The 27919-nt window shown below is 40.0% G+C and overlaps 2 protein-coding genes across 5 annotated transcripts in view; both read right to left on the bottom strand.

Moving 5' to 3' along the window:
• Nucleotides 1–5816, bottom strand: part of LOC110537998 (uncharacterized) — a 31559-nt gene extending 25743 nt beyond the window's left edge. For all 3 annotated transcript variants that reach the window (XR_016485197.1, XM_036938067.2, XM_021624503.3), the window contains exon 1: nt 2127–5816. Coding sequence is in view for 2 of the 3 variants with exons in the window: in XM_036938067.2 (XP_036793962.2) it covers nt 2127–2270 (144 nt within the window). In the remaining variant the exon portion in view is untranslated. The remainder of the gene's footprint in view (nt 1–2126) is intronic.
• Nucleotides 5817–5948: 132 nt separating this feature from the next.
• Nucleotides 5949–27681, bottom strand: LOC110538000 (nuclear body protein SP140). Of its 2 annotated transcripts, XM_021624509.3 has the most exons (16): nt 27422–27681; nt 27103–27289; nt 20948–21122; nt 20480–20704; nt 20154–20273; nt 19220–19353; nt 14008–14055; nt 13416–13464; nt 13097–13225; nt 12240–12379; nt 11974–12042; nt 9112–9239; nt 8848–8965; nt 8616–8690; nt 6833–6976; nt 5949–6621 (listed from the first exon to the last, which is right to left on the bottom strand). In XM_021624509.3, the coding sequence occupies exons 2-16, from the start codon at nt 27244–27246 to the stop codon at nt 6508–6510; spliced, it is 1812 nt and encodes a 603-aa protein (XP_021480184.2). In that variant the 5' UTR covers nt 27247–27289; nt 27422–27681; the 3' UTR covers nt 5949–6507. The 2 variants fall into 2 exon arrangements, with proteins under 2 accessions (XP_021480184.2, XP_090049194.1); XM_090193068.1 differs by lacking the exon at nt 14008–14055.
• Nucleotides 27682–27919: the final 238 nt, after the last annotated feature.

Consider the following 27919-nt stretch of genomic DNA (forward strand, 5'->3'; position numbering starts at 1 on the left):
CGATCAGGACACTCAGGTTGAAATATCAAAACAAACTCTGAATCAATTATATTAATTGGGGCCAGGTCAAAACGCATTAAACATTTATGGCAATTTAGCTAGCTAGCTTGCTGTTGCTAGCTAATTTGACCTGGGATATAAACATTGGGTTGTTATTTTGCCAGAAATGTTCATCTTTCAATCACCCACGTGGGTTTATGCTCCTTAAAATCAATGAGGAAATGGGAGAGGTAGGACTTGCAGTGCGTTGAGCGTCACAAATAGAACCAAGTACTATTTTAGCGCCTGGCCACGCAGACGCTCGCTGACGTGCGCGAGCAGTGTGGGTGCAATGATTGAATAGCATGTATGTGTACATTTATTTTGCAACACTTGCGTATGCGACGAGTCTGGTCTGGTCAGCATGTTAGCTGCTTAGAGATTTCAACACATGCCAAATATGAATTAATATGCTGTGAAAAGTAAACACTTTAGGGGACAGTGGGGTAAGTTGAGCCATTTTTTTTTACATTCAGCGTCACTCCGTCAAGCGAAATATAGTGTTCTTTCTAACAAAATATCTACATATATTTCAGGATGTTGTGTATCCCTGGAAATAATCAGAATTCATGATAACATTACAATTTTGAAAACATGAAAACATAGCTAGTCCCAAAAAAATTGTCTCTTGGCACAACTTATGAGGTAAGGTGAGCTGCAGGACAGGATAAGTTAAGCCGCCTAAAGATGTCAGTACTGAATAAAATTGCCACTATCTTTTTAAAACCATGTCTATCTATATTTACCAAACACAATTCACAATCACTTTTAGTCTTTTAATCATTTTAAGCATCTTTTAACACAGGCTTAACACCTTTTTACAACACTTTTAACATAGGCCAGGCCCTGTTGTTGACTCATATCCCAGCAATAATGCCTTCCATTACACCTGGGAAGAAAACACTTCAATTTGCTCAACTTGCCATTGGCTCAATTTAACAGATGGGAAACATTTTGACTATATTAGCCCACACAGCTACAAGGATGCACTTTTATGCTAGGTTTAGGACCTAATAGTGAAGCTTATAGACTCCAACTGACGTATAGAACAATATTATAATTATCTACTTTGGTTTAGATTAAAGTATCATGATACCTATAGCACAATAAATGTATTTGACCTGGTGAAAATCTGTTTTTTGGACACTTTTTTCATTTGGTTTCTTCCTTCACAGACTTCCTCAGATGATGACCTCTTCCTAAATATTTGGTCAAATCTTGCACCAATCCCTTGTAATTGGGGGGGCGGCAGGGTAGCCTAGTGGTTAGAGCGTTGGACTAGTAACCGGAAGGTTGTGAGTTCAAACCCCCGAGCTGACAAGGTACAAATCTGTCGTTCTGCCCCTGAACAGGCAGTTAACCCACTGTTCCCAGGCCGTCATTGAAAATAAGAATTTGTTCTTAACTGACTTGCCTGGTTAAATAAAGGTAAAATAAAATAAATAAAAAAAATTACGGTAAAACACTGTGAAATATAAACCGTCACCTCAATAAATGTACTTCATTCATCCAATCATTAATTCCTTTCAATGATGGTAGCATTCACTTTTTTTTACAGTATAGATCTAGTACAGTCAATTTTACGGTATTGTGCTGTGTCATTACACAATACTTGCTGTGATACTGTATGTGCATTACAGTAGGTGTACTTTAATATTAAATACCGAATTTTAAATGCCACGAGCTGCCTATAAATTACTGTCAAATTCATGATGACACCTTTAAAGTGAATTTGGTGAAAATTAAGGCACATTGCCTATGTAACTAGACCCTCAAAACATTAAACTATTAAAACATTTCAACAATATTTGTTTTTTAAGCTGTTGAATACAGACTTCTGGTGTAAAACTAGGTCTGAACCTTGGAGATTTATCCTTGTCTTGTGACAATTTTGAGAAATCTAATGAAACTTCTATGAATCATACTTCACCTTAATAATGCATAATATGTGACTTATGTGTTAAGTACAACCTTAATTTATTTAAAGCTTGTAAGTAGGCCTACATGTTTTTGTGACCGATGGGATTAAATTTAACCTTTGAGTGGGTGGGTATGTCTATAGAAATGTTGCTGTCTCTACTGCTCACCTTATGCATTTTCTCCGGAATGAGGTGGTGGTCTCGGAGCTGGTTGAGAAAGGTGTGTGGTTGCTCCATGCACGACATTTCTGTTTTACTACAGCAGAAAAACTGCAGTAACTGTTTATCTGTCAGAAAATCCAACGGGTCCATTGGCGCCGATCGCAACTGCTGTTGCCCTCTTCAATTCAGTTTTCTTTATTGAAAATGGCTATATTTACCAGTTCACTGAAAATGGTCATATTGGGTTGCACATATAGATTCAGAAATGAAAGTATGATTGTAGGCTATTTACATTTCAATATAGGCCCAGGGTGGATAGATTCATTCAGACTGTAGACGCGCAAAAGCATGCGAGACAAAAACACTACATTCCAGTTTAGACGATGGACGCAATCAAAACGTTTTCATCTGCGGCCTACAATATGTTGTTGTTGTTATTTTCGAAGATAAAATACATATCCCGCCAGCACGGAAGGCCACTTCAAATGACGTTGACCTTTGGAAAGTGAAAGTGTTCATGTGACGGTCCTGGTCGCGCTCGGCGAGACAACAAAATATCCGCCCCTTACGAGAATTGTCCCAAGTAAGCAAAACTGACGTTAAAAAGACCTCTACTATCCGTATTTTCAAGACGTTGAAGTTAGGTTCAATTTAGGTTCTGAATGAAAGGTGAAAATATGCATTTTCCAGATGTTGAAATCAGGTTCATTTTCGTTTCTGAATGAAAGTACGTAATTTATAGACCTCTATGTTTGGGCCAAATCAAAGCTCGCCCAGACCAGACAAAATCTGAACCAAACCTATGAGTGGTCCAGAGTGGACCAACAAGCAACATCTGTGGATATGGAAACCGAGCCCAGTCCAGATGGCACCAAAAAAGACATTGGACAAAGACCAAAAAAGACATCCAGAAGGCATCAGTGTCGGTCAGTGCTTACTGAGGTATAGTTTACAGTGTCGCCTGACATAGAATTTTAGGAATGCCCATCTATGTGGGAGGCCTACCATTTGTAAAACACAAAGCAAAGACTGCAGGTGCGGACAGGACCCCCCAAAAATATGTCAAAAAGACATCGGCTCGAGCTTTTGTTTTTAGGTGTAGCCTACCATGTCGGCCCGCAATATAATTTTATGAATGCCCATCGATATGGTAGACCCACCGGCATTGGCTTTATTAGTCCTATTGGCTATTTAAGTTCTGAATATCAGCCTACCAACTTTATCCTTCGTTATCCTGAGCCTATATGCAATATGTTGACAGTTTGGGAAATGCAGAAGTATTTTCTTTTTCGCTACCATTAGCTCGTAAAAAAAATATACAGATACAAACTTGAAACCACTGATGTATGGGATGAAACTCATACAGAAGAACATTTTCAATTCAGGGTGCTCTAGCAAATAACCCATTATTATAATTATATCAGATAATGTGATATTACCAGGATATGGCTACTTGGTGAGCACTAGCACTGCTCTCCTGGCTACACATTGTGGTGACCCATGGTGATTGAAATGCCTGGTCATGGTTATCAATCTTATTTTCAGAAAAAGGAGCAAAACGTAAGCAAAACGCATGTCCCTATCTTTTTTTCTCTCAAGATATGGCGAATTTAAACAGGTGGAATAAAAAGATTTTAGCAAATGGAGCGCAGGTCAACTGAGTTGCAAACCAAGTGGATGGGTCTAGCTCATTGCTTAGCAGCTAATGGTGATTTGTAGATCTGACGCAGTTGCTACCTCAGATTGTGAGCCCAGTGAGTGTATTGAAAGAGATATGCAGTACCTGCAGATGGCCACGGCGAAGAGCAAGAGAGCATGTTTTTTTGCAGAAAAATCACTAACCCTTAACCCAAGGTCTATCCCTTAAAACAGTTGCACCAACTTCAGCAATTGCCTGCATTGTGGAAGGATCTATAATCTATAATCATTAAGTTGTTTTTGTTTGACCATGCAAACAAGACCAAATACATGAATGTGATATTTGAGGCTCTCTCTCACTGATTAATTATACAATGCAGATTTACACACACACACACACACACACACACACACACACACACACACACACACACACACACACACACAATTTCAGTTTGTGAGTGTGTGATAATATACTGAACATAATATAAATGCAACATGTAAAGTGTTGGTTCCATGTTTCATGAGCTGAATTAAAAGATCCCAGAAACGTTCCAAATGCACAAAAAGCTTATTTCTCTCAAATTGTGTGCACAACTTTCTTTGCATCCCTGTTAGTGAGCATTTATCCTTTGCCAAGACAATCCATCCACCTGACAGGTGTGGTATATCAAGAAGCTGATTAAACAGTATGATCATTACACAGGTGGACCTTGTCCTAGGAACAATACAAGGCCACTCTAAAATGTGCAGTTTTGTCACACAACACAATGCCACAGATGTCTCAAGTTTTCAGGGAGCGTGCTTTGGCACACTGACTGCAGGAATGTCCACCAGAGCTGTTGCCAGAGAATTGAATGCGAATTTCTCTACAGTAAGTAGATTTTCATTCCAGAAAATTTGGTAGTAAGTCCAACCGACCTCACAACCGCAAACCACGTGTAACGACACCAGCTAAGCACCTCTACATCTGGCTTCTTCACCTGCGGGATGGTCTGAGACAAGCCACCCGGACAGCTGATGAAACTGTGGGTTTGCACAACTAAAGAATTTCTGCACAAACTGTCAGAAACCGTCTCTGCGTGCTCGTAGTCCTCACCAGGGTCTTGACCTGACTGTAGTTCGTCGTCGAATCACATTACCGCTTCTACCATGCGCACTGTCTTGGTTATGGAATCGCTTGACCACGTCTAAAGAGGATGACTATTTCTCTCCATCATTAAAAGGAAAAAGTTTTCGTCTTTCAATTAGACATAAAGAAATTGTGTCTACAAGACCAAAATAAGCCACTATTGCAGTATTTGCATTCTCGGATCTGTGACTTTACAACAAGCTGAAGAGAAATGTCAGCATTCTTTACCAAGCATGTTTGCGCAACGCTGCTGCGCAGCTCTGGGCAGAGATTTGCTGCTGGCAATTGTGGTGACGTTACCAGCGTGAAGAGGCCCTGAATGAGGGCAGAGACCCAAAGCAGACGCTGACCTAACTGCCCTGAAGAGGGGGCTGCTGCTCTGTCTGATGACATTCTCCTCAACAGAACCACATTCTGGTAGGCTACAGTCAAACAAGTAGACCTATGTTGTACAATGTTTTCATAATTCCTGAGTTCATTTTTGATAGAATCCCTGGACATGAATCTAGTGAGGCCTAATCAAAAGTAAGAACCTGGAAGGTGAGGAATTCTAAGGCTCTTGCATGATAAGTTAGCAAAGCAACATTTACTGTGTGAAATGCAATGTTATCACCATCATTCTATTTCAATTATCATCACACACCCATTTTGACTGCTAGAACGAATGAAAGAAATTCATGAAAGGACTAGATGGATAATAATGTACATGCATGTCTGTATGAAGGCTGTATAGAAAGACCAGGGCATGGTGAATATTCCCTGTTGTCTCATAGTGAGATAACAGTACAGACTTGATGAAGGCTCTACTGGCTGTTGGATGCAGTTGGATGCTGAAGCTGGATACTGAATGTACTCTTGAACTCTCTCTCAAATAGATCCTTCAATCATGGCACTGTGATAGACTGCATCCAAATTGTTGAGTAGAGTGTTGGAGGCTATTTTGTAAATGACATCGCCTAAGTCGAGGATCGGTAGGATGGTCAGTTTTACGAGGGTATGTTTGCCAGCATGAGTGAAGGATGCTTTGCTGCGAAATAGGAAGCCGATTCTAGATTTAATTTTGTGTTGGAGATGTTTAATGTGAGTCTGAAAGGAGAGTTTACAGCCTAACCAGACACCTAGGTATTTGTAGTTGTCCATATATTCTAGGTCAGAACCGTCCAGAGTAGTGATGCTGGATGGGCGGGCAGCGATCGGTTGAAGAGCATGCATTTAGTTTTAGTTGCATTTAGGAGCAGTTGGAGGCCACAGAAGGAGAGTTATATGGCATTGAAGTTCGTCTGGAGGTTAGTTAACACAGTGTCCAAAGAGGGGCCAGAAGTATAGAGAATGGTGTCGTCTGCGTAGAGGTGGTTCAGAGAATAACCAGCAGCCAGAGCAAAATCATTGATGTATACAGAGAAGAGAGTCGGACCTTGAATTGAACCCTGAGGCACCCCATTGAGACTGTCAGAGGTCCATTTTGACTGCTAGAACGAATGAAAGAAATTCATGAAAGGACTAGATGGATAATAATGTACATGCAAGTCTGTATGAAGGCTGTATAGAAAGACCAGGGCATGGTGAATATTCCCTGTTGTCTCATAGTGAGATAACAGTACAGACTTGATGAAGGCTCTACTGGCTGTTGGATGCAGTTGGATGCTGAAGCTGGATACTGAATGTACTCTTGAACTCTCTCTCAAATAGATCCTTCAATCTTTCGCCCATCACACGGAACTCTGCATTATCCTTCATTAAAAAAAGACAGACACATTTCTTTAGAAAACATAATAAACTAGAAATGCAATAAACACAACTCATTTAGCCTAATTCATATTTGTTATGGATTAAACAAAGACATTGTTAAAATGTTATACATGCATTAGCGCAATTCCAAGATTTGTTTAAAAAAATGTTGCCTCAAGTCTTCACATTGGATACTGCAGTAGTGCAGTCTTACCCTGTTAAATGTGGCACAGTTGGTGAAGATAAGCAACACATCAGACACAAAGTGTTGCACTGACTGGTAGAGATTCTGCTGCAGCTTCTCCACAACCCTGTCCAGCCATATAGGGGTCTTTATCACACTGGTGTAGTTTCCCACCTGGCAATTGAACATACAGTTGAAGTCGGAAGTTTGCATACACTTAGGATGGAGTCATTAATACTCGTTTTTCAACCACTCCACAAATTTCTTGTTAACAAACTATAGTTTTGGAAAGTCGGTTAGGACATCTACTTTGTGCATGACACAAGTAATTTTTCCAACAATTGTTTACAGACAGATTATTTCACTTATAATTCATTGTATCACAATTCCAGTGGGTCAGAGGTTTACATACACTAAGTTGACTGTGCATTTAAACAGCTTGGAAAATTCCAGATAATTATGTCATGGCTTTAGAAGCTTCTGATAGGCTAATTGACATCATTTGAGTCAATTGGAGGTGTACCTGTGGATGTATTTCAAGGCCTAGCTTCAAAATCAGTGCCTCTTTGCTTGACATCATGGGAAAATCAAAATAAATCAGATTTTGTTTTTGTAGCCCTCCACAAGACTGGTTCATCCTTGGGAGCAAATTTCCAAATGCCTGAAGGTACCACGTTCATCTGTACAAGTAATAGTACACAAGTATAAACACCAGGGGTAGCCGTAATAACTCTCAGCAAGGAGACGCGTTCTGTCTCCTTGAGATGAACGTACTTTGGTGCGAAAAGTGCAAATCTATCCCAGAACATCAGCAAAGGACCTTGTGAAGATGCTGGAGGAAACAGGTACAAAAGTATCTATATCCACAGTAAAACAAGTCCTATATCGACATAACCTGAAAAGCCGCTCAGCAAGGAAGAATCCACTGCTCCAAAACCGCCATAAAAAAGACAGACTACGGTTTGCAACTGCACATGGGGACAAAGATCGTACATTTTGGAGAAATGTCCTCTGGCCTGATGAAACAAAAATATAACTATTTGACCATAATGACCATCGTTGTGTTTGGAGAAAAAAGGGGGAGGCTTGCAAGCCGAAGAACAACATCCCAACCATGAAGCACGGGGTGGCAGGATCATGTTGTGGGGGGTGCTTTGCTGCAGGAGGGACTGGTGCACTTCACAAAATAGATGGCTTCATGAGGTAGGAAAATTATGTGGATATATTGAAGCAACATCTCAAGACATCAGTCAGGAAGATAAAGCTTGGTTGCAAATGTGTCTTCCAAATGGACAATAACCCCAAGCATACTTCCAAAGTTGTGGCAAAATGGTTTAAGGACAACAAGATATTGGAGTGGCCATCACAAAGCCCTGACCTTAATCCCATAGAAAAATTGAAAAAGGGTGTTTGAGCAAGGAGGCCAACAAACTGACTCAGTTACACCAACAACTAATTGGGTGTATGTATGTCTCTCTACTATTATTCTGACATTTCACATTCTTAAAATAAAGTGGTGATCCTAACTGACCTAAGACAGGGAATTTTTACTTGGACTAAATGTCAGGAATTGTGAAAAACTGAGTTTAAGTGGATTTGGCTAAGGTGTATGTAAACTTCCAACTTCAACTGTATATATATATATATATATATATATATATATATATATATATAGAGAGAGAGAGAGAGAGAGAGAGAGAGAGAGAGAGAGAGAGAGAGAGAGAGAGAGAGAGAGAGAGAGAGAGAGAGAGAGAGAGAGAGAGAGAGAGAGAGAGAGAGAGAGAGAGAGAGAGAGAGATCCAAGCAAACTTACGTGGATGCAAGGATCTGCCACAAAGATGTGGTCCTCGTCCGCATGGTATAGACACAGCAGGAGGTACTGGCATTCCTGTCAGAGTAAACACACCATTATGTGACTGGTCAAGGATTGCTTACATTTAATTCTGAATAATTATTTCATGCGAAGTATATAATGATGATTATAATGGACAGGCAATTTGAGGCAATTGGCCCAATGGTAGAAGTCATTAATTCAGGCTCCTCACCAGTAGGTTGTCCGAGATTTGGCGGGTTAAGGCTTCCTGGTAGGTAATTTGTTTGGGGTAGCGCCACGACTGACTGGCCCTCAGTACACAGAATGTACAGATCCATGGACAATCATCCCTGTGATTACACACACACACGCACACAAACATTTCAATAGTGCACAAATAAGCTGACAGCTACGTTTACCTACACAACAAACAGACCTCTCTTATATCAATCTCTTTCTCTCACACTGTCTCTCATCAACCCTCAACTGTTCTCACCCCATCATGGCGCCATCCACATTCGGAAGATGACATCTCTGATGGAAGGAGCGAGGACACTCATCACAGCATATCAAGTTGCCCTGGCTTCTACAGATGAAGCAGTCATCATCGTTATCCTGATCATGCTGCCAAGACAGAGAAGAGAGGAAGGTGAGAAGGAAATGGTTAACAATCAAGCACCAACTGCCTGTTTGTGTGTTAACGAATATCGTACAGATTGGTTTCCCACACCCTCGGGTGTAAAACAAGGACATGCCTTATCACCAACTCTGTTTGCTATGTTTATGAATGATTTGGCAAAATAAACGAAACAGTTAAATACTGGAGTAGGATATGATGATGAAATGCTGATATATTTTTATGGCAGAAACTGAACAAAACCTGCGGAAAATGTTATTACGTCCAGTCAATTGGTTTTCAATTTTGTGGTGGTGAAGACATTCTTGAGTTTACTAGCAACTATAAATATTTGGGTCTTTGTTTTGATGAACATAAGACCTTTCAATACAGCACATCTGCCCTGGCTGACTCAGCATGTAGAGCTGTTGGGGGATTTATAGGAAAAACAAAAACACTCAAAGATATTGGTTATGCCACATATTCCAAACTTTCAGACATCTGTGCCCTGTTGTGTACTATTCAGCAGGAGTGTGAGATGCTAAGAGGTATCTCAAAGCAGTACTTATTATTTAGGTGTCCACAAGTTTGCGCCTATGCTGGTTATAACTGGACTGGGAACCCAGGGGAAGTGAGATGGAAGGCGTGCATGGTGAGACTTTGGAATAGACTTGCTGGGAATGTTTTTCAATGGGATCTCTTATCAGGAGGAGCCTGGGCAACCAAAATGTTGGACCTTTTCCAGCAGTCTGACTTTTAACATTTGTACGAAGACCAAATTAAGGGAGATATAGTCACTATAAACAACTGATAACACAATATTAAAATAAATGGGTGGGGGAGATACAGGCTAGGGTCTTTTTCCGCCTGACTGACAGGCCCAAAATATACTGCCTGCTGCTCAGGCCCTGAAGCCAGGATATGCATGTAATTGGTACCATTGGAAAGAAAACAGTCTGACGTTTGTATAAATTTTAAACTAATGTAGGAGACTATAACACACAAGATATGGTAGGAGAAAACCAAAGAAAAACCAACCATATTTATTTTTTGAGAGCCCATGCTAGAACATATAGGGATTCTTTTTAAATCTAGCTTCCAGTATGCAATTCCTATGGCTTCCACTGGACATCAGTAGTCTTTGTTCAACGCTTCAGGCTTGTTTCTTCCCAAACGAGGAAGAATTATGAGTTTTGATACAGGGACTCAAGAGTTGGAAATTAGCATGTGACAAAGAGGACGCGCACCTGCCAATATCATTTTCCTATTAAACATACTTCTTTCCGTTTGAAATATTATAGTTTAATTACATTTTAGGGTATCTGAGGATTGTATAGAAATGTATTTTGACTTGTTTTAACAAAGTTTAGAGGTAGCTTTTTGGATTCCTTTCTCTGCATGTTGAACGTGTGGATTACTCAAATCGATGGCTCCAACTAAACAGACTTTTTGGGATATAAAGAAGGATTTTATCTAACAAAGCGACACTACATGTTGTAGCTGGGATCCTTTGGATCACAAATCAGAGGAAGATTTTCAAAAAGTAAGTGAATATTTAATCGCTATTTGTGAATTTATGAAACCTGTGCTGGAGGAAAAATATTTTGATGTGGGGCGCCGTCCTTCGCTGTAAAGCCTATTGCAAATCGGACAGTGCAGTTAAATTAACAAGAATTTAAACTTTTAAACGATATAAGACACTTGTATGTTCCTAAATGTTTAATATTCATAATTTTTATGATTATTTATTTGAATTGCAGTTTCACAGGAAGTTATCCCGCTTGCGGGGCGCCTAGCCTTAAGAAGTTTCATAAACCCATGAACCTTTTGATTTGATTAAGTGTGAATTTGTGTGTGAGAGATACAGTATATTATGTACAACCTACCTAAAAGCAAGAGATCGCCATGTGTAAGACCAGGGATATTTCCCCTGCGTATTGAAACAGGTCGGGATAATGGTAAAATGGATGAGGAAAAACGATGTAACTATTGTGACCTCGAAGAAATAGAGAATAACATTCATTTGTGCATCTATTGCACTTCCTACCGCGATATATACATTTTTCTTTATTCCAAAAAGCCCGCCAGATTTACCCTGCCAATATGTGGCTGAGTGATGAGGAGAAACTGAAATGTTTTTTTGTACATTGTGTATTTCTGTTTGCTGATTTTTTTAATAAAGCCTGGAATAAAAGAAGGGAGACCAGTAATTACATTCTAAAAGTATTTAGCTCCTATATAGCAAAGTGCACATATGTGTATAGATTGTCTGTAGGGCTGTCTCACAGTCTTCTCTCTGATCTCTCTGATCTCACACTTGAATCTTGTCTTTATGCAAGATCAGGTTGAAACACCTTCTGTTGAATTTTTCTGTATTTATTTTTTATTATTTTTACTGGTATAGGGTTATTATTATTATTATTATTGCTTGAAAAACCTTATCTACTTATTATGTACTGATTTATTTTTCATTATTCATGCGGTGCTCACTGCGCAGGACACCAGAAGAATTATCACTGTGAATCATTGTAATGCTTGTTTATGTGTCAATTAATCCCGTAAGGGATGGGTTGCCGACTGATGATTTGACATGAACATGTCATTCATTCATTCCCTATACAGTGATGTTAAGTAACATCTTGGAATTTCATTATTACAACTGAAGCATTCGTTTAACCAATGTGATTGGCTGATTGGTAAGTGGGTGCCACCATGTTCCTGAGGATCGAGGGGAAAACTTACCCTGTCTTTGGCCGTGGAGCTGCACAGCTTGCACTTACACAGGAGAGAGTGGATGACCAAGATCTTACTCTGGAAATGAGAAACAAACAAAGACAGTAATAGAACTAGTAAAACGTTTTTTTAAGAAGGGAAATGTTTTCATCGCAGGTCCTTAAAGACCTTGCAGACTATCTTAAGCCATTCCTTGTACAGTAGGTTGGTAAGTGTCAAACACTATTTTTTCTCTCATCTCCCTTCCTCTATCTCTGTTATCTTTCCGTCTGCACCTCGATGAGGACGCTGAGTGGTTTCCCCTCCCACTGGATGTCTTTCTTCCAGGAGGGATCTTCCAGAGCTGACTCCCCCTTCACAAACTCCACCGGGGTCATCCAGCGCAGCTCCGTACGGATGCTCTTTCCACGCGACCCTGTGTGGAAACAGAGAAGAAGGACAAGCTCAAATGAAACCCAATCATAACCCTAGTATAAATCCAATATGGCACATTACAGCTGACCAGAGTGACATGGGGCTATGGTAAAATAACTTGTAGTGTATTATAGATAATAGCAAAAATTGTGTAATTTACTTCACTTTGTTACGTTTATTTTTGCAGGGACATTTTCAGTACAAGTGCAGGTTTTAGCCAGTAGGCAAACTTTTGACCGTAGTCCCTGGGCAGTACAGACAATGAGCACATACAGAGCAGAGAGCAACACATGACAACTAACACTTAGTATGCAGACAAAAAGAGCAATAACACAATAAGCAACCAAACAAAAGACAGAAAATTAACAAACAATATCTACACACCTCACAAACTACAGACAGGTTGAGTGTTGCACAGTTACGTGTGTCTGAAGGCAGTGAGTTCCAGACATGGGAAGCTCTCACAGTGAAAGCAGTCTGACTGAAGGTGCTTTTCCTTAAGGGAACTATATAGTCACCTCTCATGGCAGACCTTGTGGATCTGCTGAAATGGGTTTTCTGCTTGATAAAAGCACTAAGTGGGGTCAGTATTTGAGGTGCAGCCAGAGAAAGAGGGTTGCCAACATGTAAAAGTGTCTCCAGTACCTTCAATAGTTTCAAAGACATGGCAATAGCTATAGAATGTTGTTTATTAAACCTTCTGAGAATAAAATTGTACCTGATACAAACCGATCCTTATGTAGCATTCCATTGATGGCTCCACAGGTGACTTTGAAGACTTCCTCTTTTTCCTGCTCAGCTTCTTCCTCCTCCTCTTCCTCCTCATCATCGTCATTCTCCTCAGATTCTGAAGTAAAGATAAACAAAGAGGTTTAGGGAAAGATGGTTTATTATATAAGTGTGAAAGGTCAGGCCTGCGTCACAAAACCTTATAACAAACAAAAACACAAAGTTAGAGACAACACCATCCCCTTTACCAGATAGTCATGTCTAAAGGATTCAGAAAGATTCCATTGAGTTGTGATTGTTGTACATACCTGTGATTGAGCCTGCTGATTGGTTAGAGAGAAACAGTGCTCTCTTGGCCTAGATATGAGAAAAGGGACAGACCAGTTTTACATATATCAGTCACATAATAGACTCTTCTTTATCCAATATGGTAAGAACATGGACAAACAAAATGATCATTGGTCAAAGTATGATCACGCACAAGAAATATATATTCATGCCCGTATAAACATCAGAATATCAACGGATAAGCTGTTGTCAAGTTCAGATGTTGCAATAAAACTGATTTATGACTAACATTTATAAACAACATGTATTCAGATGCTATGACGATGCAGCACTTTCTATGCATTTTCAATGGTTCCACATGTTTCTATGCCCAGTATGGTAAGAGGTTGTACTTACAGAAGCTGAATTACCATGCTGTGTTACCGTTTTATTAATTCGTAAGGGACCTCCGAACAGTTATTCAGTTATTACAAAGTATTTTTTACATAGAGTGATGTGGGTGAACTGTTATCGAGATATACAGTATGATGTGGATGTACTAAGCATTTGAGAGCATTTGTAGTTTGGCTGTTAATCCAGAGGATGTGGTATATTGAAAGTTTGGTCTCCTACCTGTGCACTCTTTCTTCTTTTAAAGTCTGGTGAAGTTAAATGACCTTCCTGAGGTGGGTGGGATGGTGAAATGAAGGGGGAGAGAAAGGGGGACAGACATTGCTTTTTAGTGTTGAGTGACTGAATGGCATATCAGTGAAATACCTGTAGAGTTAGTTTCTTTACAGAAAAACAAAAAGGTTATAATGTAGCTATAGTTCGTTGCTCCATCTGGACCATTTTTCTGATATATGTAATGATAAACCGATATGCTGTGGTAAGAGTAGGGGAGATCAGGGTTGGTTGTCTCACGGGTTGGTTGTCACAGTGCTAATTACTACCAACCGAAATGGAGCTGCGTGAATTCTTCAAAATAACGCATCCACCTGGTCAATTCATGTCCGCATGACAAAACATTAAGGTGAGGAGAATGTATGTTTTTTATAAGTACAAGTAAAAAAATATGCGTGATATTTTCTTTGTAAATGTTTGAATTATGGGAGTATCCATGAACGTACGTTTGTTGAAAAGAGGAAAGGGAGAGCTATATTTCAAACCTATTTTGGAGTCTTTAGGTCAAGCCACGAGTTAACCTGCATTTAAAATTGAGTCATCCAGTTGACCTATTTACTTGTGGTCCTGCCTACACCAAACGACTTTAAAAAAAAGTATTATATGAGCAAAATTAAACAGGCCAATTTATATAATGAATATGAATTCGGAGGGTGGACATGATTAAATATTAAAGCCTTAAAGCCTTGACTAAAAGCTTCAGTCATACAAAAGTTGAACTGAAATCCGAACTGGTTTTCCAGCAGATTAGTAAAAATGGCTCACCTCGTGTAAAAAAAATTGCCCTTTTCCCTTTATTGAGATTACAACTTCTCACTTTAGGTTATTTGAAAATAATATATATATCACTATTTTTAAAACAGGCTATAGAAAGCTGGTTGCAATTTCAGTTTTATGCATCAGAAAAGACAGAACAAATATTAGAACAAATAGTATGGTTAAACTCAAATATACTAATTGATTTTAAAAAAAATATATATAATCTTTGTTAATGATATGGAAATGTCTGCTATATCCAAAATTACAACCAACTGATTGCCACATTATCACAAAAGTGGAAGGGGAAGAAGGTAAGGAACTTGTCTCTCGCCCCTACATTAAAGACCAACATTTGTTAAAGAAAATTGCGATTTAAAAAATGTATACCAGTTTAATTTAAGGACCAAAAAATTTAAAGCTGCGCCAGGTAGGTCGCAAAATAGTTAGGAAGAGATTTTCGATGTTGCCGATTCCATGGTACGTGGTTTATGAACTGATACACAAAACAACACTGGGTTAAAACGTTTCAGTTTTTCCATTTGATTATTTTACAAAATTCTTGCAATCAGATTTTGCTGCGAAGAGATAGATAGCCTAGTGGTTAAGAGCCCTTTTTGATGTCCCCTTGAGCAAGCCACTTAACCCTAATTGCTCCTGTAAATCACTCTCTGGATTAGAGCATCAGTTAAATGACGTAAATGTAGCTTGTTTTTGGTCGCAAATGTAGGAATGGCTGAAGATTTACAACATTTACCTGGAACAAACTCTGCATAGAGTAGCACTGCTGCTATAAAGAGGTCACTTCATTGCCTCTCTCTCACACACACATTTTTCCTGTCACACACCGACACACACAGACACGTGTGTTCAAACCCACAAATAGACACACATTTGCTAAAAATGTCATGTTATTCTTAAGGCATACATTTTTTTAGGAATATTGTTTGATCAAAGAAAGGCTATTTCTAAGAATCTGTTTGCTACATTGCTTCACTTCTTGTTACAAAAGCAATAAGCAACAAGCAAGCATTGTGACATCCAACCCCACGATGGGGCTGGTTGTCACAGGTGGACAGAGTGTGTTTGAAGGCTTCTAAAATAAAAGAACATGTTATTTGTCACGCTAACAGGGTTAGACTAACAGTGAAATGCTTACTTATGGGTCCTTTTCTAACAATGCAGAGTTAAAGATAACGAGGTAATTGAGGTAGCTACGCACTGTAGGTAGGGGTATCGCGACTAGGCAACAGGGTAGATAATTAACAGTAGCAGCAGCATATGTGGTGAGTGTGAAAGTGTGTGTGTGTGTGTGAGTGGTGTTAGTATGCATGTTATGTGTGTGGGTGTCAGGGATTGACATGAATTCAAAGCACACACATAATTGACATTGCCGGACTGCACACGGGACCTGAATGCAGTTAATAAACCCTACAGGGTCTAACCCCTACTGTATAGCCTATAAAAGAAAGTGTGCCTCTTTGAGCTGTCATTGTGACTCTTCAGACAGTCACAAATTTGATAGGTCTATGCACAATTCACTACATATGCGTCTCTGTCACAGACATGAAGTCTGTTAACAATTCAGAGAGGCATGAGGGAAAAGGCTATCTTCTCCTGTCCTAGAGCCTAGGCTACTTTCCTATCCAGTCCCAATCCCACTGAAACCCCAAATCCTGACTCATGTCACGCATGATAAATCCTAACTTTATTCTGTAATATATAGGTTGCATTGTGAAAGCACGTCTCTAGCCTACGCATATCAAAATACCTACCGCTGTAATATTTCCCCAGCTTCTCTGCGCTGTCTCGTTCTAGCTGCCCATATGAGAGCTTCGGTAGAGAATGTGTGATCAACAAACGATACGAGAGTAGATATGGATATTAAAGATGCCTTGATATTTAAACTATTTGCACTATTCACTTCCCCATTATTCATGAGCTGATCTGGTATCTTTATAATCATCAACTAGAATTTTCTAAAATATTCTGACATTTGTTTAGCAACTTCGGTCATTGGAATTCTCATTTGACTGCAGTTTGTGTGATTTCACAACGCTATAGTCGGGTTGTGCTCTGTGCGTCCTGAAAGCGCGCTGTGTCGAGATAGCCTACTGCTGAAATGCGCTGAATTAATTGAGGAACATGATAACGTTCTGTTTTGCAAATAACAACAATGTCATTGGAGATCAACGATCCTTCTATCACGGCATCACTACAGATCCGGGTTCAAACCTGGGTTTTGTCGCAGCCGGCTGCATGACCGGGAGACCCATAAGAAGGCACACAATTGGCCCAGCTGGGTTTGGCCAGGTATGGTGTTTCCTCCAACACATTGGTGGGTCTGGCTTCCGGGTTAAGCGAGCAGTATGTCAAGAAGCAGTGTGGCTTGGCGGGTTGTGTTTTGGAGGACGCCTGGCTCTCAACCTTCACCTCTCCAGAGTCAGTGCGGGAATTGCAGCTATGGGACAAGATGGTAACTACCAATTGAATGTCACGAAATTGGAGAGAAAAAATATATATAATGAAAAAATAATTATAAGTTCATTCTAACATTACTAAATAGCAGTTTTCTTTGCTCTGAAATCTTTACATAGTGGTGCAGCGCCCCTCTTATTTGGGGAGAACCCTGGCATCGTGACCATATCTTGGTTGGGCAAAATGGGCACTTCCAGTTGTTATGGACATTTCCAGAGACTCTGGATAATTATTAATTATTCCTGGTATTGAGACTTGGTAGATTCTCGGGAAAATATTAATTCCAAGTGGGTGTATGTAGTGTGTGTTTTTATGTATGTGCTGGGGAGTCAGTGTAAGTATGTGTGAATGTGTGCGTAGAGTCCAGGTTCTGTGCATAGAATCAGTGCAAGAGAGTTATTGCAAAAAAGGGTCAATGCAGGTAGTCTGGGTTGCCATTTCATTAGCTATTTAGCAGTCTTGTTTATAAGTATTATGGCTTGGGGGTAGATGCTGTTCAGGGTCCTATTGGTTCCAGACTTGGTACATTGGTACCGCTTACCGTGCAGTAGCAGAATGAACAGTCTATGACTTGGGTGGCTGGAGTCTTTGACATTTTTTGGGCCTTCCTCTGACACTACCTGGTATAGAGGTCCTGGACGGCAGAGAGCTTGGCCCCGGTGATGTACTGGAACATACACACTACCCCCTGTAGCGCCTTGCTGTTGGATGTCAAGCAGTTGTCATACCAAGTGATGATGCAGCCAGTCAAGATGCTCTCAATGGTGCAGCTGTATAACTTTTTGAGGATCTGAGGGCCCATGCCCAATCTTTTCAGCCTTTCCTCAGGGGGAAGGACCATGATAGATGGACCATGATAGATCCTTAGTGATGTGGACACCGAGGAACTTGAAGCTCAGGACCGGCTCCACTACCGCCCTGTCGATGTGAATGGGGGTGTGCTCGGCCCTCCGTTTCCTGTAGTCCACGATCAGTTATTTTGTGTTGCTGACGTTGAAGGGGAGGTTGTTGTCCTAGCACTACACTGTCAGGTCTCTGACCTCCCTTTAGGTTCTCAACGTCGTCGGTGATCAGGCCTACTACAGTCGTGTCGTCGGCAAACTTAATGATGGCGTTGAAGTCGCGCGTGGCCACTCAGTCGTAGGTAAACAGGGAGTACAGGAGGGGACTAAGCACACACCCCTGACGTGCCCTGGTCTTGAGGGTCAGCGTGGCAGATGTGTTGTTGCCTACCCTCACCACCTGGGTGCGTCCGTCAGGAAGTCCAACATCCAGTTGCAGAGGGAGGTGTTCAGTCCCAGGGCACTTAGCTTAGTGATGAGCTTCGAGGGTACTATGGTGTTGAACTCTGAGCTGTAGTCAGTGAATAGCATTCTCAAGTAGGTGTTCCTTTTGTCCAAGTGGGAAAGAGCAGTGTGGAGTGCAATAGAGATTGCGTCATCTATGGATGACGGGTCAGGGAGAGGTTGAAAATGTTAGTGAAGACACTTGCCAGCTGGTCAGTGCATGCTCTGAGTGCGCATCCTGGTAATCTGTCTGGCCCTGCAGCCTTGTGAATGTTAACCTGTTTAAAGGTCTTACAGTGACTCCATTTTTTTATTAGATATGAAGATAAAAAGGGTCAGCCCCCATTTCAACCCAAGACCTTGGAGTTCCTCCTAATATGAAGAGTGTTGTAAGATATACTGGTGCTGAGAAGAGTAAAATGTGTGACAACCAACGGCAGTCTCCTCTATATGAAATTGTATATGAAACATACCTTTTTATATATATCACAGAGTGTAATGTATGGCAACATTGTCCAAATGACATAGGCCTGATTAGAGTATGAAAAGTGACCAAGCTGTTCAACCTTTCTGTGTTATCACGTCTGGTTGAATTGTGTTTTTAAATGGTCAAATAAATTAAATCAAAATATATGCTGTACCTGGATCAGTTTTCCCAGAGTGGTGCCTCTACAGCGGATACTGCACTTCCAGTTCTTACTGCTCTTCTTCCCCCCAAACTCCTGAAAGCCACTTGGGGTGAACCATCGACCCTGGACCACAATGCATGTCTTCCCTGAAACAAAACAATGAGTAAGTCAGACGTCAACCAGCAACCCCGGACCACAATTCTCCTCTCCCCTGGGACAAACCAATGAGGAAGTCAGACATCAACCAGCAAATCTGAACCACAATGCACCTCTCCCCTGAGACAAATCAATGAGGAAGTAAGACATCAACCAGCAAATCTGAACCACAATGCACCTCTCCCCTGAGACAAACCAATGAGGAAGTCAGACATCATACACACTACCACAAATTAAGACCATGCAAAGTCAAATAGACCGTAATACACATGTGCCTGACTGTGATTGAAACCTGAGTTTTTTGTTTGTTTTAAAACTGTCGTAAAAAATTCCTAGGACCTTTTCTGAGATGTTTGTGGATACGGGCCCTGGTTTTGAGGAGTTTTTAAAGGGGCAACCAGCAATTTGAACAATAACAAACCATTCCACACCACTGTTTCGTTACAAGCTCAGGGATGGTGGTGGAAAAAAAGAGCTATGGAGGCAAGGACTGACCATCCATGCTGTTAACATTCTAGTTTTAACCATGTTTTGAGGGTATAGAGTGTGTGTTTACATTTACTTTGTTTACAAACATTGGAGTTAAACAAGTGTATACAGCATTTTGTTCTGATGGGGTACTTACAAGTTATATTTTTCAAGAATTAATGGGTACATATCATAAATGTATAAATCCAAAAATGTATGTAGCAACTGCAGATTGCCACTTGGTCTCAGGCACGGATATTCGGCCAAAACACATCCAGCATTACACATAAACACATCATTTAAAGTCCTTGTTATGACTTACCTTTGGCCAGCTTGTCCCTGTTGAGCGTGCCTTCTTTGTCCCCACAGGTGACTGGGAGCTGGGTCTTGTAGATGGGCCAGGTCCAGATGTCAGCTTTCTCATTCTTACTGAATGGAGATGCTGCATGGGGACACGGTGGGGACAGTCATTAAGATGTGACTTGAAAAATATATTCACCCCCCTTAAAAAACAAACCTACTACCTACGCTATGAATTCAGGAGTCAATATTTACTCAAGAAAATGTCTGTTTGAAGTTAGAGGTACTTTAGACTTCCCTACTCAAGTCCTCCTCTTTCCCCCAGGGAACATGAAGCCTGAGACTCACAGTAGGTCGGCCTCTGAACTTTCCTCTTCTGACTGGGGTTGGACTGTGTGGACGTGCTGGGCTGCTCCTCCACACTCTCACTTCTCTTTTTCTGGTTCTTCTTTTTCCTTCTTGTCTTCTCTTCCTCATCTTCTCCTTCCGCTGAACCCTTCTTCTTCTTCTTATCCTCCTCCCCCTCTTCCTTCTCCACCTTCTCTGGCAGATTCTCATAGAATGTGAACGACCCTACAAGGGATTGGTGTCAACATTTTGTAAAGCATGCAACCTAATTGGTGTACACCTAATAAAAAATTATTATTATTTCAAATTAGACAGGGCTTTGAACCTCAACTTCAAAGTATCCACCATTGTGACTACATGTATACTCTACTAGGAGTTATAATTATATATAGATATTAACCTATCCATACAAATGCCATAATAATACCATAATAATACAACAATAAGAGTGAAGGCTCCAGAACTGACCGTCCAGCAGGCGGTTTCGGAGCAGGCGTAACGTGGGGTACTGCAGCAGGAGGTGGTCCCTGAACACACATTTCCAGAACACCTTGATGCTGTTGGGCCTCTCTGCCTCCACCCAGTCCAACACCTGGTACACACCCTTCTCCCTCACCTCCTTACTCTTACACCGAATCAGCTTCTGCAGGAGGGGTCAAATACAACACCATGGTCCAATTTGTGGGGGTTAACAATTTGTGGCTGGAGTAGAGAGGTAGATTTGATTCTCTAGATGCAACTGCCATCCCAATCAGTTCCTTTTTACAGACAGAAATTCATGGACACACGTCAGGCATTACTAATCAATGATCATCAACTCCAAAGTCCACTCTTACAATAACATTCAAAGACCTGTTATTTATATTGTTTGTACCCAGCTAGTAATAGGACAGTGAATGGTCTTAGTGTACACAGGACACTCCTAGAATTAGTGTTGACCCAATGAACGCTGGTGATCCTCAAGGAGCCTCTAGCAGTCAAGCCGGGAAATGGTTACAATCGTTTTTCTAATTTTAATTTTTCCCATTGTTTTTTTTAAACACTAATTAAGGGCTGTGTTTCGCCTGTATTTACCCCCCAAAAAATGAAACGCTATTTAGCTGCTAATGAGGTTATCATAAAGAACCACAAATGCCATGATGATCTGGACGAGACTTCTGAATCGAGGCAACGGTTAGAATCTCTGGATTAACTATCTAATGTTAGCTAAATGTAGTCATGAATACATGATCTAAATTTCTTTAAATGGACAATTCTGTGAAATGTATTGTGCAAGTTTAAAATTGACACAATACCAGCAAAGGTGTCAGCTAGAAATGATGTGCAGGAGCTTGCAGGGATTTGTAGTCTTGCAGGATGTCTACTTTGATGCTAATTAGCACTTTCGAATTTGAGCGTAAATAGACCCGAATATATTGATAAAAGTCACCTTCTCCGAGAGAGATTTACAGCAGTCCTGCAGAGGAATGAATGGAATTACTATACAGTAATACAGTATTTCAGGAATAAATGTATTTAAATATTTCTTGTTGTAGTGGAGACAGTAACATTAATATTCAAAAACCAAATAGTTTAAGGAATTGTTACAAATATTTATCTTATGTTAAGCTCACATTTTATAATTTTAAAGTATGCAATAAACTCGTCAAAAATGTATGTATTTTTTACAATGGAAGAGTACCAAGATGGCTGCACGGTGGCTTCAATACAGTAACCACTTTCAGTCATCCAGGGTTTATACACATCATTGACCTTTACACAGGGGTTCCTCAAAGACCCTCGATGACCCTTTCCAGAGCAGTTCCTCAAGGAACCTTTTTCAACCGGCAAGTTCCGCTGGTGTGGTAACCCAAAAGGTTCTTCCAGGAACTTTCAAAATAGGGGGAAGAATTTTACCAAAGAATTCTGTATTCTACAATTTGTTTTGTTACAAGGTTGGATCAGGGTTTTATTCGGTAGAGTACTACAGTACAGTAAGGTGTACAGTAGAGTTTAAATCAGTAGAGTAGTACAGTACAGTTTAGTTCAGTAGAGTAAATTATTAAACAATACAGTACATTATACTGAACTATACTCTACTATGCTGTACTCTAATGTACTGAACTATACTTATTTTATTTACCGTACTGTGCTCTACTGTATTGCACTGTACTCTACTGTATTGTACTGTACTCTCCTGTACAAAATCTGAACCAATTATATACATTCATGTTTGGACCAAATATTGTCCGGACCAAATATGAACCAATCATCCATGTCTATGTTTGGGCTAAATCAAGACCGGTCGTGACAGGACCAAATCTGAACCAAACATAGACGTCTATGATTGGTTAAGATTTGGTCCAAACATCTACGCCCGTGGATGTTGGAATAAAGGCCGCTCTGGACCACACCAAAAAAAGAAAAAAAGAAAATTAAATCCGAACAAGAATTTTAAAAAGACGTCAGCATTGGTCTGTGCTTAGTGGGATTTAGTTTATTGCTGCTATTTCCGCCCAGACATGCCACTATGCAAATTTTATGCCATTAGGAACCCTGACATGTAATCCATATTTCTTTTATATTTTATATTGAAAAAGATGTAAAAAAGTATGTTTTAATCTCAGTCACAATTGTGACTGATAGGAACATGCAGTGCTCTGACGATAATAAAATTAAAACACATTTACCACTATTCCTAAACTGCAATATCTATATACAGTGCATTCGGAAAGTATTCAGACGCCTTGACTTTTGTTACGTTACAGCCTTATTCTAAAATGTATTAAATTGTTGTTTTCCCCTCATCAATCTACACACAATACCCCATAATGACAAAGCAAAAACAGTTTTTAGACATTTTTTAGACATAAAAAAATGTAATATCACATTTACATAAATATTCAGAGTCTTACTCAGTACTTTGTTGAAGCACCTTTGGCAGCGATTACAGCCTCGAGTCTTCTTGGGTATGACGCTACAAGCTTAACACACATGTATTTGCAGAGTTTCTCTCATTCTTTTCTGCAGATCCACTCAAGCCCTGTCAGGTTGGACGGGGAGCGTGGTTGCACGGCTATTTTCAGGTCTCTCCAGAGACATTTGATCAGGTTTAAGTCCGGGCTCTGGCTTGGCCACTCAAGGGCATTCAGAAACTTGTCCTGAAGCCACTCCTGCGTTGTCTTGGCTGTGTGCTTAGGGTCGTTGTCCTGTTGGAAGGTGAACCTTTGCCCCAGTCTGAGGTCCTGAGCACTCCTTTCCTCTTTCCCTCAATCCAGACTAGTCTCCATGTCCCTGCTGCTGAAAAACATCCCCACAGAATGATGCTGCCACCACCATGCTTCACTGTAGGGATGGGGCCAGATTTCCTCCAGACGTGACGCTTGGCATTGTACTGCAGCCCACTTACCCACACACCTAAACCCAATTACTCACACACCCCAGCCCCGTTAACCCTATGCCCTAACCCTAACACCCACATGCCAACACCCTAATATTGATACAATCAAGTACCGGAACACCAATATCCTAGTCATAGTAATATCCCAATATTTACTATATCCCAATATTTACTAATCATATTTACTAATCATAGACCCCAGTTCCTTTTCCAATACACCTCATCCCTGTTGCTTCAGTGCGCCTTGGCATACATTTTTACAAGTGTATGGAAATCTATTGGAGGGATGTGACACCATTCTTCCACAAGATATTCCATCATTTGGTGTTTTGTTGATGCTGGTGGAAAACACTGTCTCAGGCACCGCTCAAGAATCTTGAGATCTGGTGCCTGAGACGGCCATGGCATATGGTTTTCATGCTCATCAAACCATTCAGTGACCACTTTTGCCCTGTGGATAGGGGCATTGTCATCCTGGAAGAGACCACTCTCATCAGGTGAGGAATGATTCATCATAGATTGAAGGTGATCGATCACTCAGAATGGCTGTGTATTTATTCGTGTTCACCTTGCCCTCTAAGGTACTGAGTAAACCAAAACCATGCCAGGAAAATGCACATAATAACAGAGCAGCCAGAACTCTTATTTTATGTTTCCTTTATTTTTTTCAGGTACCTGTATATGCAGCTATTCTCTGCACACCCCAACCCTGTTATTTGCTTATCTTACTCATGTGACTATTGACCTGTATACACGTATCATTTCATAGATAAACCCATAGTACAGTGTTATAACACCAATTTGTCAACTAAGCCTGATTACTCATAAACTGTAAAGCAGGTCTACCCCTGCATAGTAGGGCCGTAGCTACATACAGTTGAAGAAGGAATAAGATTACATACACTTAGGTTGAAGCCATTAATACTTGTTTTTCAACCACTCCACAAATGTCTTGTTAACAAACTATAGTTTTGGCAAGTTGGTTAGGACATCTACTTTGTGCATGACACAAGTAATTTTTCCAACAATTGTTTACAGACAGATTATTTCACTTATAATTCACTGTATCACAATTCCAGTGGGTCAGAAGTTTACATTCACTAAGTTGACTGTGCATTTAAACCACTTGGAATATTCCAGACAATTATGTCATGGCTTTAGAAGCTTCTGGTAGGCTAATTGACATAATTTGAGTCAATTGGAGGTGTACCTGTGGATGTATTTTAAGGCCTACCTTCAAACTCAATGCCTCTTTGCTTGACATCATGGGAAAAATAAATCAGAGAAATCAGCTGAGACCTCAGACCTCAGAAAACATTTTAGACCTCTGGTTCAGGGTCTGGTTCATCCTTGGGAGCAATTTCCAAACGCCTGAAGGTACCACGTTCATCTGTACAAACAATAATACGCAAGTATAAACACCATGGGACCACGCCATACCGCACAGGAAGGAGACGTGTTCTGTCTCCTAGAGATGAACGTACTTTGGTGTGAAAAGTGCAAATAGTGACCCACTGGGAATGTGATGAAAGAAATAAAACCTGAACTAAATCATTCTCTCTACTATTATTCTGACATGTCACATTCTTAAAATAAAGTGGTGATCCTAACTGACCTAAGACAGGGAATTATTTACTTGGATTAAATGTTAGGAATTGTGAAAAACGGAGTTTAAATGTATTTGGCTACGGTGTAAGTAAACTTCCGACTCCAAATGTATGCGGACACAGAGGTATGAAATGTTTGTTTAGTGTCTCTTACACAATGGTATACCTTATGTGAGTTTTGCTGAATAGTCACAAGGGTCCCGGGTTTATCAGAGTATTGGGACATGGCCACAGGTGTAAACCTGGTTCATATGGGTATTTGTGCTGAGATATGCAGGTGTAGATATGTTTTTTTTATTTAAACCAATATAATATATTTTTTTTTGGGGGGGGGGACTCGGTCGGGGTCTCAACTTACTGTTGAGAGTTAGAATAGTAGAATAGCACACAAGATGCAATTCTGAAACTTGGTTGTGCATCAGCAGATTTCCTCTTTATGTCACTCACTGACAGTCACTCAATTAGCCCGTGTCACATAATTAGCTTTTAAAACTGCAAAAACCTCTCCCCACCACATGGCAAAATGTGTAGAATTGCAGGAAATTTGCTGTAAAACTCCAACAACAAAAAAGTTATGTTAAGCAAACTTTTGTTTACCTTTTGTTAATATTTGTTTACCTTTTATTTTCTGCTAACAGATCCCGCTGTACATATTCAATTATAGTTTTTAATCCCGGTGCTGCGTTAATGTGAGTTAATACCTAACAAACACTTTTTTACAACACTTTTAACATAGGCCAGGCCCTGTTGTTGACTCACATCCCAGCAATAATGCCTTGCATTAAGCCTGGGAAGGAAACACTTCAATTGGCTCAATTTACCCCATGGCCATTGGCTCAATTTACCAAAAGGCAAACATTTATATATTAGCCCACACAGCTACAAGGATACACTTTTATGCTAGGTTTAGGAACTCATATTGAAGCTTACAGAGACCCCAACTAATGTGCTGTATAGAACAATCTTGTAATGATCTACTTTGGTTTAGATACAAGTATCATGATACCTCTAACACAATACATGTATTTGACTTGGTGAAAATCTGTTTTTCAGACATTGTCACTTTCAATTTGGTTTCTTCCTTCACAGACTTCCTCAGATGATGACCTCTTCCTAAATATTTTGTCAAATCTTGATCCAATCTATTGTAATTACAGTAAAATACTGTGAAATATAAACTCTCACCTCAATAAATGTAATTCATTCATCCAATCATTCATTCATTTCAATGATGGTAGCATTTACTTTTTTTTACAGTATAGACCTAATACAGTCGATTTTAAGGTAATGTACTGTGTCATTACACAGTACTTGCTATGATACTGTATTTATATTACAGTAGGTGTACTTTAATATTAAATACATAATTTTACTTGCCACCGAGCTGCCAATAAATTACGTAAAATGCATAATGACCCCTTTAAAGTAAATGTATTGAAAATGAAGGAACATATGTAAACTCGACCCTTAAACATTAAACAAAATATCTAAACATTTCAACTATTTATTTGTTTTTTAGCTTACAGAAGTCGGCTTACAAAAATTGTTTTTCGGTATTGTGACAGATGGGATTAAATTGAACCTTTGAGTGGGCAGGCGGATATGTCTATAGAAATGTTGCGGTCTCTACTACTCACCGTGTGCATTTTCTCTGGAATGAAGTGGTGGTCTCTGAGCTGGTTAAGAAAGGTGTGTGGTTGCTCCATGCACGACATTTCTGTTCTACTACAGCGGAAATACTGCAGTAACTGCTTATCTGTCAAAAAATCCAACGGGTCCATTGGCGCCGATCGCAAATGCAGTCCACCTCTTCAATTCAGTTTTCTTTGTTGAAAAAAAAAATTCAATATTTACCAGATGACTGAATATTATTAACAGTTTAATAATTAACGAACCGGTTCATATTGGGTTGCACATATTGATTCAGAAATGAAAGTATGATTGTAGGCTATTTACATTTCAATACAGGCCCAGGGTGGATAGATTCATTCAGACGATAGACGCGCAAAAGCATTCGAGACGAAAATAGTCTACATTCCAGTTTGGACGATGGACGTAATCAAAAAGTTTTCAGCTGTAGGCCTACAACATGTTGTTATTGTTATTTTCGAGAAAAAAAATAGATCTCCCGCCAGCACGGAAGGCCACTTCAAATTACTTTTGGAAAGTGAAAGTGCACATATGACTGTAGTGTACTGGCCACTCTAGACGCCCTAGACGAGAGAACTACTTTTCCGCCCTTTACGAGAATAGTCCCAGTAAGCAAAATTACGTTAAAAAGACGTCTAAAATACGTATTTTTCCAGTCGTTGAAGTCAATTTATGAAAGGTGAAAATAGTATTCTCCAGATGTTGAAATCAGGTTCATTTTCGGTTCTGATTGAAAGTTGAAAATACATCATTAATAGACCTCTACGTTTGGGCCAAATCAAGACTGGCCCAGACCGGACAAAA

The sequence above is a fragment of the Oncorhynchus mykiss genome, chromosome 12, assembly GCF_057628025.1.
Source record: "Oncorhynchus mykiss isolate SJ-2025 chromosome 12, ASM5762802v1, whole genome shotgun sequence".
Lineage (NCBI taxonomy): Eukaryota > Metazoa > Chordata > Actinopteri > Salmoniformes > Salmonidae > Oncorhynchus > Oncorhynchus mykiss.

What these genes read in the sequence shown, in the direction of transcription:
- LOC110538000 (XM_021624509.3), bottom strand. Translation starts at nt 27,246, where the DNA reads ATGGACCCGTTGGATTTTTTGACAGATAAGCAGTTACTGCAGTATTTC. An exon ending in TAAGGATCGGTTTGTATCAG is followed by an intron (nt 12,380 to 13,096) that starts GTACAATTTTAT and finishes GTTTCCACACAG; the next exon opens with GGTCGCGTGGAAAGAGCATC. An exon ending in CACTCAGCGTCCTCATCGAG is followed by an intron (nt 12,043 to 12,239) that starts GTGCAGACGGAA and finishes TCTCATTTCCAG; the next exon opens with AGTAAGATCTTGGTCATCCA.